We start from the raw sequence: 16982 nt of genomic DNA on the forward strand, positions 1-16982 counted from the left end.
TTTGTCAATACTGACATTAAATATTGGGGACAAAGGAAATTTACACTGGCCAACTTGCATAATTAGAAATTTCCTTGCCTAAGTGAAAGCCAAATAAAGAAGTTTGTTTTTAGCCAATAAAAATACTGCTGTCTCCATAAAGAAAAAAATAAACTGGTGTAGTGAGATACATTTCATTTTTAATAATAAGAAAGCCTGCTACCAAATATATATTTATTCTGTTTTCGAAAATATATACACGGTACACAAACGAAAGAAATAATAAAATTACAGAGACATGTATAAAAATGAATTAATTCAAGTACTCGTCCATCTTTTACCACGCTTATTGCCAGGTGGGGGTTTTTGTAATTGAAACGGTTTTTGACTGGTAGATGCTGATGGGAAACTATCTCCTATGGTTCCACATGGTGTTCCAATGGCAGAAGTTCCAAAATGGCTTAATCCCAGCTGGCCTAAATATAAATATTAATAGATAGACATCTTCTAATATATATAACAAAAAGGTGAGAAATTCTATATATAAAGTCAATGCCCAATAAATTTTAACACATACACTGCTCAACAATGAAACTGCAACATACTCTTTCTTAGTGGTGTTGTACACATGCTACAAAAATCACAAGGCAATGGGCTGCCTGATTTATGTATTGTTTTGCCTATTATGTTTGAAACGGGGCACTTTTAATTTAGTAAAGTACAGCTAGGTCGCAATTAGTGCGACTAATGAATCCCATGAATTAGTAGCATTATTCGAATTCATACTATTCAAAGTTATAATTATGTGTAAAATATGGTAATTGGTTCCAGCTCGATGGAAATATGTAATGAAAAAATTTAAACATAAGTTTTTATGTTTATTAACGAAATATTGCAATAAAAGATAAAAAAAGAATACTTATAATTTAAATTAATTATTAACAACGTCATATAGTACTGTAATTATAGAAAGCAAAATAAAAACAAATCTAAATATCATTCCTAAAGGTAAGTTTACACTGATGCAAACATGTCTTTCGAAATATTTTAGCAGCGTAGACTGAACTGTTTTCTCCTTTAAATCTTGGTACATATGCTGGTAGATGCAGAGTGCTTTATCCACATCTCGGCGAATTTGCATGCTTCAATCGAAGTTAGGGTCAACATCCATAATTTTTTGCTTCACGACTTCTACAGCTTGAAAGATATCTTCGAATTCTTTGAGAGTGAACTCCTTCACTTGCACATTATCTCGTTCTTCAGCATCATTGTCTGCTTCTTCAAATGCTCTTTTTTGATCTAAAAGTAGATCATCATCAGTCAATTCGTCCAAGTGTGAACTGAGCAGTTCCCAAACCATCATTTTCTAGTTCAAATCCAAGTTCTCTTGCAATATTTATTTTGTCTATAAGTTTCTTTGAAACCACTACTATTTGCACAATGAGGCAAAATGCGCTTCCACACTCCACACGTTTTTTGCAGTTATTTGTTGCCAAGCATGCTGAATATTTTCTATTGCATGTCTGTTATAATTTTTCCAAAACTCTGTTAAGGAAATTGCATCGTCTCCTGTAGTTTTAGCAATTGCCTCTTCAAATGTTTTTCTTATGTTGTAGGCCTTAAATGGTGCGTGGTCCCTTTATCCATGGGCTGCAACAAACGTGTTTGGCGGTAAAAAAATGATTTTTACATTTTACATTTTCACATAATGAACCGAGTGTAGTTGGATGACTTGGAGCATTATCCAAAATCAGTAGAACTTTAAATGTGATGTTGCTTTCCTTGCAATATTTTTAAACAGCTGGGCAAAAATAGCTTGGAAACCAGTCGGTGGACACAGCTTGGGTCACCCATGCTTTCTTATTTGATTGCCAAATAACTGGAAGTGATCTATAGTTGTAGCCTTTTAGAGCACGAGGATTTCGAGACCGATAAACAAGCATTGGTTTCAATTTAAAATCGTCTTCAACATTGCCTCCCAATAAAAGTGTTAGGCGATCTTTAGACACTTTAAATCCAAGGTTGAATTTTTTCTTTCTTAGAAATGTAAGTTCTGGAAGCCATCCTTTTTCAGAATAAACCAGGTTCATCCACATTAAATATTTATTGATGAGTGTATCCACCATCTTCGATTATTGTTTATAAAACATCAGGATATTTAGATGCTGCACCCTCATCTGCACTGGCCACCTCACCGGTAATTTAAACATTATGCAGCTGAACTCTATTTTTAAATCGATCAAACCAACCAGCCCTCGCACGAAACGCTTCTTTTACTTCATTATTTTTTTTCTTTCACTCTCTTAAACAAATTTAAAGCTTTTGTCTGAATGGCTGCTCTGCTGAGGGGAATGCATTTTTGATTGTAATCCTCAATTCATACAGTTAAAACACTCTCCATTTCTATCATAGTAATACTTCCATTCCTTGTAGATGTTTGCAAACCACAAAAAGCTGATGCAACTTTACACTTTTCTTTTATTTCCCCTGCGTGTTTTGTAATATTCTGTACTGTAGATTTAGGCATTCCGACATCTCGTCCTATTTAGAGTTGCTATGACCACATTATATTATTCTTCTTAAAATCATATTGAAAAGAATCTCAAGAAGACTTGTAGAAATGACAGAAGAGCAAGCAGGTTTCAGAAAGGGTAGAGGAACCAAAGATCAGATCTTAAGCCTACGACTGATTATCGAAAAATGCAAAGAATTCAATGTTCCAGTCGTTTTGTGTTTTTATAGATTATGCAAAAGCATTGGATTGTGTTCAACATGGGAAACAATGACTATTATAGGTTTCCCAATCCACATAATTCAGCTGATAAGGTACCGTGCCAGGAACAAGAAGGAACTGTGAGAACGAACGTGGGAAAGGGAAACACGGATTTTTTCACAACAGGCAATGGTGTCAGGCAGGACTGTATTTTGTCACCTCCCCTTTTTAATCTTTATGCCAAAGATATCATGTGTGAAGCTTTGGAAGATTTAGAAACTGGCATCAAAATTGGAGGACTGAAGATAAACAACCTTGGTTATGCAGCCAATACTGTGCTAATTTGTAATTCTAAGGATCATCTTAAAGAAACCCTGAGGAGAGTATGTGAAGCAAGTAAGAAAAAAAGGATTGTTTCTGAATGTGTGTAAAGCTAAAATTATGGTGATTATCTCAATTCCAGTAAAGTGAAGGTTAATGGGCAAGATATCGAAGTTGTGAATTTGATTACTTAGAGTCAAGAATAAATAAAAATAGTGACTGCTCAAATGATGTAAAGAGACAACAGGCAATTGCTAAAACGTTGGTCGCTGATCTGATGAAATTATGGAGAGATCATGATCTGCCCCTAAAGACGAAACTGAGCATCATTGATTTGTTAATTTTTCCAATTGCCAGTTATGGATGTGAAGGATGGAATCTGAAAAGAGTTGACAGGAAGAAAATTGAGGCATTTGAAATGTGGTGTTACAGGAGAATACTGCGTATTTCTTACTTGGATCAAAGAACAAATGAGTGGGCATTGAATAAAATTGGCAGGCCTAATCTTCATAGCATCAACAAAAGAAAATTCAAGTTTTTTAGTCATATAGTAAAGAAGGGAAAACTTTCTGTTGAAGAATATAATGGAAGGAAAAACCAAGGGGAAGAGGTGCAGAGGAAGACCTGCAACTAGGTGGAAGGATGGAATCAGTGAACTTCTGAGCATGACACTTTGCGATGCTGCTCGTATAGCACATGATCGATGCAGTTGGAGGAATTTGGTGGTGGCCACAACAGCTCGTCAGGGAGCTATGTGACTGGAAGAAGAATGACCACATTCATGTCATTCAATCACATCGATTTTTTGCTCTAATCTAATAACGAGCCTCTTCTTTTTTGCACTCTTAGTGTTATCTGAATGAATCTTCCTTTTGTCCATTTTGTTAAGGGCACTTCTTATAATGATTAAAACAAATCATGAAAACTAACGTATATTATGACAGACAGTAGCACATGTACATACAAAGATAAACAGGTGTAGCAGCTTCTAATGCGAGACTATTCGTCTAATATAAGGCTAGCTGTGCTAGCTCGAATTAAACACGACCTGGTATTGTTATACAATTCGCACTAAATCGAATATCGCATTAATCGCGACCTAGCTGTAGACCTCATACGATCAAAAAGGAGCTATGACAGCGATACATATATCATCAACAAGACAGTCATTTGTTTTTTGTGGTATGGTGGTCCATATATCAAAATCTAAGCATGTAACTCATGCAACTTGAATGCAGGTGGATTCTGGATGGGTTAGCATTCCAGAATCCACCTGCATTCAACACACTTCAAAGGAAAGCAGATGGAAATGTGTGGGTCATGTCAGTATGGTATATCCATATCATGAAGAGTGTCCAAAGTGATGGAATGTGATTAGGCATTATCTTGTTGCAGACTACTAGTGTGCCAGGCATGGTTTGAATGAATGGGCAGATGACAAAATGAACCAGACTAATGGACAAGTAGGATGTCAGCATGCGTGGAATAATGTATTGGGGAAGTGTCCATCTGCCACATGATACCACCCCCAAGCCATTACATTTAAATGTTGGCCCATTGCTTTTGCATGCTGGTTATTATGCCTGCAAGTGTTTGTCCAACCATCCTGTGCTGTTTACTGACGAGTCTCAGGACCGAGACCTGGTGAACAGCAAATTGCTTCCAGTGACTTCAGTGCTGCAGCATTCTTAGTGATTTTGAGCTAGTCATCAATCATAATTTAGCACCAGGCAAATGGTTTGCACGGACACAGCTGTGCCACTGGTTCTCTGTAGCTAACCCTGGAGCATGCCCATCACTGAAAACAGGTTATCCTATGCCATCCTCCTTCCTCTGGTAATCTTCCCCTCTTACTATCCAACACTGTGGATCAGTCCCTCGCTGGCAAGTGCACTGATGTTCTCAATCCCACTGCAACAAGTATCAATCAAAGAAGACTGCACTTGCCACTTAAGTTATGCTGTGGCTAACTGAAGTGGCAAAGGCATGCATGAACAGTCCAACAATACTCAATACTGTTCAAATACTTTACAGGAAAAAATGCAGTATGAAAGTTCTCCGGAATAAACAGCTGGACAATCTGTGTAACTTTAAAGTGTCTATTTTGCCACCCACATGGCAGATGCCAATGGAGTGAATCATTTACAAAACACAAGGCAACCCATTGCTTAATGTGATTTGCATGGCTCTGTATCTGTATTTTCTTATTTTTGCAATTCAATTTTGAGCAATGTTGTTTAACTCCAACAGTTAGGTCAATCTAAGGGAGAGAATTTCCTCAAGAGTCCCGGCGTTTTCACAAAATGCAAATCAGCCCATGAGCACACACTTATAAAGACAACGTTCATTCATACAAAACAGCCTACAGTAAGATCCCAATTTACAAAGATTTATTCTTATGAACAAGAATTTTTGATACCACAAATTTGATTTTGAGTTGATTTTGCTAAACAGAACAGCAAAAATAAAATGAATGAGAATGAAATACTTTCAACATTTATGTATTTTGCACATATACATACCAGCACAGTACCAGTGGAGATTTGGTTTGCAAAATTAGTGGTGCTTCAACTAAATGTTCTGTATTTTCTTGTAATTTAGCACTAGGAATAATATTAACTTTTGTGAGACCAAGGGCATGACATTTTCAAGACCATAAATAATACATAATTTAAGTATTTATTGAACAACATGCAATGATTTCAGCCTGGGGTCACGGGAAAGAGTTCTATGTCCTCATTGACAATATAGTGTTTCATATGTCACCACTTGCTTGGAGAGGCCTAGGTTCAAGTCCCAATGGTCGAATTTCTAAATTTTTTCAATTGATACTGTAGTTAGCCAGTCTCAGATCAAAGGAGTAGAATTTGTTACATGGGATATTCTGAGTTTATTAGCACAACTACACATTTATACAGATACTGCACACTGGCACAACTTGGCAAAAGTTACTCTTGCACCACAAAAATCATCAAAAACACAGCAGAAGCTCTGTTTGTTGTGTTATTCTGCTGGTTCTGTCTATCACAGAAATGATATACAGGGTGTTTCAAAAATGATGGTCAATAATTTAAAGGTGAAAAGTACAAACTAAAAGAAGCAAAAAAGTCCCAGTGAATATCGAGCTGCAAATGAACCGTTTTGGAGATAATGCACATTTTCTGTAAAGATCCGCCCCACTGACTATGGGAGCACCAGTTTAGCAAAAAGCTGTGAATCCTTTGCTAAGGATGATTTTATTAAACATAAGATAATACATTTTTAATTTTTGGTGTCAACACCACGGGATTTTACAGATGTTACATGTTACAGGATGTTACAAAAGGTGTTCAAAATGCTGTCCTTGCATCCTTACGCAGCATTGTAGTCTTCTCTTCATTGAGTTGTGAATCCTCTCAGGCATTCCTGGGTCATTTCTGATTTGCTGAAAAGCTCCTTCAACTCGACGCTGCAATTTCTCAAACAGTGTTAATGTCAAAAGTGTACACCAAGCTTTTTACATGACAACAGATACAAAAATCCATAGGATTTAAGTCTGGTGCTCTTGGAGGCTGCATTACAGGCCCACCTCTACCTAGCCACTATTGACTATACCTTCTAGTTAGATACTGAGTCACAATTCGAGCAAAACATGCTGGTGCACCATCATGCACAAACCATATGTTCTGGCATTGCTGAAGTGGAACCTTATCATCATCAAGGAGGTATGGAAGAACATTCTGCAGGAATTGAAGGTACAGCTCTCCTATTAGCCTGTTTGGCAGAAAGCGTAGTCCAATTAGACTGTCTTCTAGAAGTCCTGCCCAGAAATTTAACGAGAAACGTTGCTGATGTCGTGACTCATGAATTGCATTAAGATTTTCGTCAGACCAAATGTGACAGTTATGAAAATTAAAAATACCATCACAGGTAAACCCAGCTTCGCCAGTGAACAAAATGTTGTTTAGAAATTGGGGGTTCAGGACACACTGTTCATCCACTGGCAGATGTTCACTCCGGGAGGGTAGTCTGTATTGCTAAGACCTTGTACATGCTGGATATGGTAGGGGTACAGTAATTGGCGATGTAAAATTTGCCACACACTACTATGACTCAGTACATGCTCTTGCAGAGAAACCCTCCTTGTTGAACTTCCTAGATTTTGTTCTATTCTTTCCAACACCCTTTCCTCAACATCAGGTGTTATGCTTCTGGGCCTACCTGCCCACATTCCATGTGCGAAGTGGCCCTGTTCTCTAAGGCGTGATGAATGTGCACCTGTTGGGAAGCCTTCGGCGGGGAAATGCTTCTTGGTACAAACATGTAACCTCGAGTGCACTGCCGTTGGCTTTACCATACATGAAGTGCACATCCGCATACTCTTCGTTGCTGTAACCTGTTTCCATGTTGACTATCCTTTGACAAGTACTAGTATGCCTGCTACGTCTCAAAGCATTGAGAGAGGGGAAAGGGAGAGAATGAGTATAACCTTACTTAAACAAACAAGTCAGTGGTGGATCCCAACTAGAAATGTGCAATATCACAAAAACGATTCACTTAAGGACCCATGTTTACTAGACTTTTTTTTTGCATGTTGCAGTCTGTACAGTTCACCTATAAATTATTGACCATCACTTTTAAAACACCCTGTATATCATACTGTATTACACAATATCAATGATATTGTGTAATACAGTATATCATTATTACAAATAAATTTTAAATAGAAACTCTTTGGCAACCTTGGGAGCAGACCAAAGTCAGATTTGGAATGAAACCTTATCTATCCAGGTGCAATATAATATATCAGGATACTGTGCTTTATTTTTACCTTGATACAAAATTGCTGTATGAAGAAAACATGTAATGTATCTACCAACAGCTTCTTTACATTGTTTATGAAAAGAAGATGTTTAGAATTGTTTATTGTCCATTCTAATACTAATCACACTAAAACAAAAATGAAAAATATTATTTGATAGGCACTTCATTATATCACTGTATGCAGAAATTATGGAATATGACCAGGGACACAGTACACAGGTGCCTTCATTAAAGATTTTGAAAGTAAAACTATATAAGAAGCTAACTGAGAGATGCCACATGATGGTGCAATTAACAGCACTTGATTGTTTCAAAGGTTGTGAAGCAAAAGTTGGAAACTTAAAAATATGTTAGGGAAAATTAAAAACAAGAAGCTCACATCAAGGGTCTAAATAGAAAACTACAGACAACAACACTTAACTGGATTAAGGAACATTACCATTGAGCACATAGGAGGAAAACAGTTTGTTGATAGATTTTCATAAATCTTTATTAATCTTTTTTCCTGCAATGCACTCATCGGTAATGTTCAATAAAATAATTGATTGGACTTGTCATTTGTTACATCCAGTTAGTTTAGGAAAATGTGGAATAACTAAGTAAAATTTTTATTTCTAAAAGAAGACACTGCACTTGCTTAGCACCATAATGGTTAAGAAACAATAAAGTGCTGTTGATTACAGTCTGTTGTGATTGCAGGCAGGCTATCAACAGAGCCAACTACACAAAAATGCTGGTGATGGACACACGACATGTCACTGCCCTTGAGCAGAATCCTCAAAAAACCTTTCTGTATATGTTGTATTTTATATTATACATACTGTAATGTGCAGTTGCTTAATATAAAATTTAAAGATGTTTAGATGTTTATTTACTGACATGAAATCTGATTTCATATCAGCACTGTAGTTGCATGCAAAACCTTTTTTTAAGTGGAGTAAATATGCTCCACTTATTTTAAAATGTATTGCTTCATTTTGTCTGTTTTGCACTCCCACCATGTTTCTAATAATCGCTTTTGGTGACAATAAAGAGAATACTACTTACAATCTCTGAATTAGAAGTCAAAGCAGCAAGTACTATACAAATCTATTGATATATTCAAAAAAAAAGTTACTGACTGAATAGGTGATTTAGCAATGCCTCTTGGGCAAAACATAAGACTTATCATAAGACTGGCCTCTCAGTTTGATAATGATAAACCAATACCAACAAGTTCCTGTTCAATATACCAGACAAAAAATTATGTAATTTTGGTCTATAAAGGTGATCAGCAGTTATCTTGGAAATTTAAACATGCATGTTGAATAGCAAGCACAATGAAAGAGCCAATAAGGTTTCAGCAGGAAGTGATAATTGAATGTTGTATGAGAGAAATGTCTGTGCATTTTCCCCCTGTGCATACAACATTCTTAGAAAATAAGCATACCCAAATTTACAATTAGCAACGTGCTGAATAAATGGAAGTTCAGAGGTGACAGTTAGCCTAAGATATCACCAGACAGGTATAAAATACTTATAAGTCTCAAGCCTGTCTTGAGATGTCCAGCTCCTCTCAGTCAGTACTTCACCATGAGAACCTGGAGAATTACAGTTTCAAGTCAAAGTGGCCACAGGTCTTTCACATGTAAAGAGCTGCAACCTACAACCCAAGTCTTAGATTAAAATAATAACAATAATAATAAAAAATATACATGATTGACTGGCATGGTGCAAGACACATACTGAACCTGCAATGTAAATGTAAACTGAGGGAAATTAATCCTGTGGAGTAGACTATGGGATCTTCCAGTCTTATAAATGTGTGTACATGGAGTATGCCTAGAGAATGCTTAGTATCCAAATGTGTTATCCCAATTGTGAAGTTGGGATGGAGGTATTTCTGGTATCAGGGGGCTAAACAGACTAACAGCAGTCCATGGAACCATGAATGGTGCATCCTACACTGGCAGTTTTATCAAGGAAGCCTTGATAAAACTGCCAGTGCCTTGATAAAATTCAAACATAACATTCCACAATACAAAGCAAGGATTGTGAACAGGTAGTTTAAAGAAAATATCTTAACATTGTAGGGGCAACCATATAGGTCCAAACTAAACTAAACTGAATGCCTTTGGGATGAGAAATAAAATTTTACCAGAGAGAGTAATAAAAAATATTTCCACTGGTTGAACCAAAAAAGCTTCTTCCACCTTTACATACAAAGCTTTTAATGAAATATTTTGTTAAAGCTCTGGATAAAAATAAAAATGAATTTTGTTACCTAAAGGAAATGTTTTCCAATTTAACAGATTCAACAACCCAAACAAAGGAAATTTCATTGAGTCCAAAATAAAAGAAACTCGTGAAATATGATGAAATTATGCATAACTGCTTTGAAATCATTTAAAGCAGTTATGCATGTATTTCTTGGATGAAGGAAAGATGATAATTATGAATCTTTGGTTGTCAAATTTATGGCATTGTTACAAAGATATGAGCTGCCGAAGATCTCTGAAATACATTTTCTTCATTCCCCTCTCAGTGTTTTCAAAGAAGTAATCAATCAAATTGGTCAGACAAGATCCCACTTAAAGAACTCATGCTGTGACTGAAGTACAACTGCATTCCTGTCTAGATGGTCCTGCATTAATCCTTTAAGCAGTGATTCCATTATTTTCCCTGGAATAGATCTTTAATTTCTCATGTCATCCATTGATCCTCCTTTGTGAACTAGGAATACATTCGCATATCTCTTAGATACAATGATGCAACAACAAAGGAACTGGATGCAAAAAATGATTTTATTATCATATACTTAAATTTCAGGAACATTTTTGACATCGTTGCACATAATACTGCTATATAAATTGCAGCAGTGTGGCATTAAGAACAAGTTACTGCTATGGATAAAGGGATGGTTGAGTGAGGGAAGACAGGGGTTTATTATCAATGGACACTGCTCTTCCAGGATTAATGTTATCAGTGGAGTGCACCAGGGCTCAGTGCTGGGCCAACTGTTTTCTACATTTATTAATGATATTCTAAAAGATAAAAATTTCTTGGCTAAATGCCTCAGAGTACGAAGGAGCTTACTTATGCATGGGTAATACACACACATCATTTCTACTACCAAGGTAGTTTTAATACATTGTTTTAATTATATCTCATATTGTGAATACCTTAAGGAGTTTCCATGGTATTGCACTACTTTGAATAAGTAACACTACACCTATGGAGAAGACTATGATACTTATTCTTGGCAGATACCACCACCCAGATGGCACCGTTTCAAGGCTTTTGGTCCCTCTATGGTGGGTAGGTGACAACCCAATTATGACTCTAAATCCACAATATGAGATATACTGATGGTGTGCATGGTTTAATCTAAAAGATATTTCTTGGCTAAATGCCTCTGAGTATGAAGGAGTTTACTTATGCATGGGTAATGCACACACATCATTTCTACTACCAAGGTAGTTTAATGCATCGTTTTAATTATATCTCATATTGTGAATACCTTAACGAGTTGCCATGGTATTGCACTACCTCAAATAAGCAACGCTTCACCTATGCAGAAGACAACTGTTACTTGAACTTGGTGGATACCACGACCCAGACGGCACAGATTCAAGGCTTTCTGCCCCCTCTTCGGTGAGTAGGTAGGTACCTTGTTGTTGCAATAGTGACAACACAGTTATGAAGTATAACTGCCCAATATGAGAGATGCCTGATGATGCGCAATAGACTAAAATACATCTTTATGGCTAGCACCTTAGACTATGACGAAATTTACTGACATGTGTTAGTGCAATTGCATCATTTTTATATGTAGTAAACTAGCAAGGTAGATGAAGAGAGGCCAAAAAGCCTTGAATTGGTGCTGTCTGGCTGAGAATAAGTAACAATAGTCTTCTCCATTGGTGAAGCATTACTTATTTGAGGTAGTACAATATCATGGCAACTCTCATATTGTGAATACCTTCAAAAGATGCCAATTCATTTACTGTGGTAGTTTACAACATACAAAAATTTACGTGCCAACAGAGTATAATCAATAAACAGACAACAGATTATTAGATTTTGTATAATAGGCATTTTTTCATTATTGGTACAATACAGAAAAACTCTCAATCCCCAATGCTTTGTATTTTTTTCTTTATACATTGTAAGTAATGGAGAAATAAAAAAACAAAACATTTAAATGCACTGTCATAAGTAAATACAGTGAAATGAAAGACAAAAGAACAAAAACAACAGAATTCTAGTTATCTAAAAAAAATTTTCCTCCCCCTCTAATTTAACTCAGACATTGGCACATAGTTTTCTTTTTTACAGTGAAATTATCACATGAAAGTTAAAAAAAAAAAAAAAAAAATCACGATTCCACTTATATAAAGAATTATGAACATTATGAACAAATGCAAAGAGTAAATTTCACCCATGTCATTTTATTTTTGTGCAATAATCACTCACAATAATCACCCACACTCACATGATGCATAAAAAGCTACAAATTCACAACTGCATAAATTACTGCAAATAAAAATTTGTAAATTGTCTACAAAAGTAGCTAGGCAGACTGGCTACTTTTCATAGACACATTAAACTTCCTAGTTTGATCGCTCTTGTTCTATAAATATTTATCTGTTTAATGGTGATGGGCATAATCAAGAATCATAATTATGATTCTTGATAATTATGTTTCATTAATGAAACAATCAAGTATGGAATTTTCATAATCAATTACATGAAAAACAAGTGATTACAAAATCAACAAGAGAGAGAGAGAAAGAGAGAGAGAGAGAGAAAGAGATTCGATGCAATGTTATTAATACTAAGAGTAATATGCCATTATCACTCAACAAATTGTTGTTCAAAACTATATACACACAGTTTTGTTGTGTGTGTTCACCCACAAAAGTTCTGGGCAATAATTATTTTTACATTAAATAATTTATAAATAATAAATACAGATTTCTGTAATTTTTTCTCATTAATATTTTTCCTGTTTCTGTTTCATATGTAGACCAGGTGCAGCTATAACATTATTTCAAAGTATTCTGGATACTTGGGAATGTACTACAGTGGTCCTCGATAGATATTGTGCCGATATATGTCGTTTTGTATACACGTCGTTGATTAATTAGGGATGGTAAACTCAATAGACATCATAAATATTCGCACTTGGTCATTTGAACATGTATATTTTCCTCAAATCTTCTCTTTCTCCTTCTGTATTTAAATTCATAATTACATACTGTATATAAAATGTAAAAAAATAGGTGTCGGTACTCATTCTTTGCTATCAGGAAAAATTGAAAATTAGAAGGATATGAAAAGTACCCTGAAAATTTTTTTTCCCCGATACTGTTACTTTAGTAGTAATGTTTTAAGAATAAGAATAACAAATTAAGTATATTAACACAGTTTATTAAACATAAATTTATTATTCAAGTATATAAAAAATAAGTAAAATGTGAGTAAAATAAGTAAAAAATAATAACATAAGTAAAAATAATTTCATAATAAAGTTTTTGTAGAATATTCTAAATTTTCATTAAGTTCTCATCCGACACCCTATGCCAGGGGTCGGCAACCTTTTTTGAGTGAAGAGCCATTTTTTATCTAATTTAAAAAAAAAAAAGAGAGAGAGAATCCGAAGAGCCGCACCTCAGCTCAAGCTGGGAGGGAAGGGCGAGTTTTTTAAGAATTGGAATAGTGTGGGAAGGTGTTTATTAAAAATATATATTTTTTTGAAATATTATTTATTAATACTGAAAAAACATAACAAACATCCAATTTGGTACAAATTAATGTGACTTTTGCTGATGAACTTCTTGAGAACGAGTCTTGATTTATTTTTAATATAGTTCATGTTCAAAAATATTTGCTTGCAGAAATACGTCGAACCAAAAACTGAGAGAAGTCCAAATGCAAATATTTTCAAATTTATATATGGGTCCAGCCTTTTGCCTCTCCAAATCAATTTCAGTTAAGGCATTTTAGTCTTGCACTCCACATGTCCTTGATTTTTAAGTCCTCTAACTCCATTTCAAATTGTGCTTCATGTGAGCTGTAAAGTTAAAGAGCCGCAGTTACATGTTAAAAGAGCTGCTGACCCATCCTATGCTGACTTCTTTTCTTCCTCTTTGTGTGTCGGTTGCTGAATGACGTTTCCAAAACAGCCCTGAATCAACATATTTTGTGGATCGAAGTGGGTCAGCGGTTTGCCTTACAATTTTAAGAAACAGTAGTGAAAAAACTGTTGTCATCAACGAAGCACCGGCGATCAGATTCATTTGTGAAAATCCTCGTTCACATTCACTCGATGAAATTGGTATCGTACTCAGAGCATTCATCAAATGCTTCAATTCTTCTGAAACCTTCTTATCAATTAGGTATCCACGAATTGCATCTCTTTCATTTAACTGTAACCTAATTGACAATTTTCTAACTTCACTTTCACTAAATGCCAACAATTCATGTTTAGAAGGATTAATACCTTCGCTGTCCTCAATTTCCTTCTCTCGTCATCGGTATTGTCACTAGTTCTTAAATTTGAATTTTTTGTTTTCTTTTTTTTGAAACTGTCCAAAATATCGGTGTCATTCGGATATTCAGGTACTGTGACCCAATAAACAGAGATAGGGAAAATTTATGGAAAAATGTGAATAACGCACTTCCACGAAACAACAGATGATTATTTGTCGAGGTAAAAGAAAATCACTTTTCTAATTCTCGAATGGGGCGCTTACGGTTGATTCACAAAGGTGTCCAGCCTATGGTCTGCGAGGAAAGTGAACTAAAACAGCATTTTAAACTTTGTTAATTATCAAAAAAAATTTTCATTAAATGTCTTGTTCAGTAAATGTAATTGTGTATTGTACTTAATAAAATTTTCGAATATTTTCAATTTTACTTTTACATACAACAAGATATGGAAGATGTAACACACTAAAGAAATCTAACTTTGAATTTTTTGAATATGGCCCCTGTACGGGAAAAGGTTGGAAACCACTGCAGTAGAAGGTGGACCAGAGCCCATTGGGAATACACCTTGATCTGCTCACTCTTGCTAGTGCAACAGGTGGTCGGATAGGTTTTACCGGGTAACACTAAGTTGTAGAATGCTTTAGCTCTCTTAATCCACGCAGCAGCACTAATTGCCTACAGGCCAGAAATGCAAACAGTGCATACCGAGTTAATTCTCTCCTAATCCGTTCCCTATATGAAAATTTTCTTCGCTCAACAGAAACTATTTTAAATGTAACTTCCGAGGGGAATTCAAAATAATTAAACAGAGGTCTGGCTGAGAAATTTAGAATTATAAAAAAGCTTATACAGTTTTATATAGAAAATATCTTAATAGAGAGTAAAAAATGCAAATTTAGTTAAATAATTTTAAGCTTATTTGAATAGTAGGTAAACATAAAAAAATTTATGGAATATTACAAATTTCGAAGTGCACTGCATCATTGTTAATAAAGGTGCCGGTACGTCGTACCGTTGCGTACTATCTCAAATAAAGCACTGACAGTTTGTATCGAAACATAAGTACAGTAAGAAGTATGTATTAAATATTTAATACAATAAATAAATTTTACAAAATTTTATAGCCATTACTGTATGCTAGACAGTACTGTAAATCATAATTTTAGAGAATATATAATGAAATAAAAATGTAAATAATAAATAAATAGTAAATTCTAGAAAATAAAAACAGAACTTTCTAGAACAATGCGCAATAGGTCCGTGATGTCACATGGTGCTGCTTGTGTACTCACAATGTCCAGTTCCACGTTGTTTTCATGAGTGAGGAGGTGTTGTGAATATACATCCAAAAATATTTCACTAATCCTTCATCATGAGTGGAAAATATTCAAGAAAGTTGCAAGTGCAGTAAAAAGGTGACATGATGTGACTTTAGATATTAAAATAGAGGTGATTAAGCAAAGTAGAAACGTGGTGAAAGAGATGTTGATATTGCTCAATGTCTCAACTTACAGCCAACAACAGTGTGTACTATTATCAAAAATGCAAGGGAGATAATGAGTAAAGCACAGTATATAATTACCAGGCAGAGGAGTAGCATTATGGAAAAAATGAAGAAGTTGCTTTCAACGTGGCTTGAAGATTTGCACAAGTAAAATACTCCAGTAAGTTTTGCTCTTATTCGGGAGAAAGCCCTCAGCCTTTATGATTTTGTTAAAAGCGAGGGAGAGTGTTTAGCTTCAGCAAGTGAAACGTTTAGTGCGAGTCATGGCTGGTTTCAGAGGTTTTAATCCAGTTATAGATTTAAAAATGTGAGACAAGGTGAAGGGGCATCTGCATTTGCACACACTTTGTCTAGGATTTTGGAAGAAGAAGGTTACCTCTCTAGACAAGTTTTTAATGTGGATGAAACTGGTCTATATTGGAAGAAAATGCCATCCAAAATGTATATTTCAATCCATTAAAAAGTGCTCCACGGTTTAAGCCCTCCAAAGGTTGCTTAACACCTTTGCTTGGGGGGGGGGATGCAAATGGAGGAAAGAAGTTTAAGCCACTACGCGTCTATCACAGTGAGAATCCTAGGGCCATGAGAAAAAAAGTTGTGTAATCTTGCCTCCCTGTGACCTGGAAATCCCAGCAAAAGGCTTGGATTACAAGGCAAATCTTCCATGACTGGTTTGTAGAAAGTCTTGTTCCCGAACTAAAACTTTGCCAACACGAATATTTGTCGTTTAAGATTCTTCTGTTGGCCCCAGCCAATGACAGACTTTGAAGCTTTGTGTCCATATATCAAAGTTGCGTTTCTGCCACCACGAACTACACTCATTCAGCCTAATGGACCAAGGTGTCATAGCAAGTTTTAAAGCTTACTATTTAAGAAGAACATTTAGAAAGCTAATCCATGTCACTGATGGTGAAGGCAAATCAACTATTCAGGAGTTTTGGAAGAATTTTAACATTGGGGATGCAGTTTACATTATTGGTGAGGCATGGAATGAAATGAAAGTTAGGTGTACGAACAGTGTTTGGAAGAATACTTATCCTGATGCTGTGCATGAATTCACTGGTTTTGAAACTTCTGAAGTTCATGGGGAGCTTGTGTCATTGGCAAGACAAGTTTTTGATAATGTTGAGGAGGAGGAGGATGATGTTAAATAGCTGCTTGAGTCGCACACACAGCCCTTAACTAATG

The 16982-nt window shown here is 35.5% G+C and overlaps 1 protein-coding gene across 2 annotated transcripts in view; it reads right to left on the bottom strand.

Moving 5' to 3' along the window:
* Positions 1-250: 250 nt before the first annotated feature.
* The window catches only part of Nup58 (nuclear pore complex protein Nup58), a 177716-nt gene continuing 160984 nt past the window's right edge, over positions 251-16982 (bottom strand). Inside the window, exon 13 of one of the 2 annotated variants that reach the window (XM_090379882.1) lies at positions 251-455. In XM_090379882.1, the coding sequence (XP_090236008.1) occupies positions 298-455 (158 nt within the window). In that variant the 3' untranslated portion in view covers positions 251-297. The remainder of the gene's footprint in view (positions 456-16982) is intronic. The other variant, XM_090379892.1, reaches the window with a different exon arrangement.

This window comes from Mastigoproctus giganteus, chromosome 1 (assembly GCF_048544385.1).
Source record: "Mastigoproctus giganteus isolate SK-2022 chromosome 1, ASM4854438v1, whole genome shotgun sequence".
NCBI lineage: Eukaryota > Metazoa > Arthropoda > Arachnida > Uropygi > Thelyphonidae > Mastigoproctus > Mastigoproctus giganteus.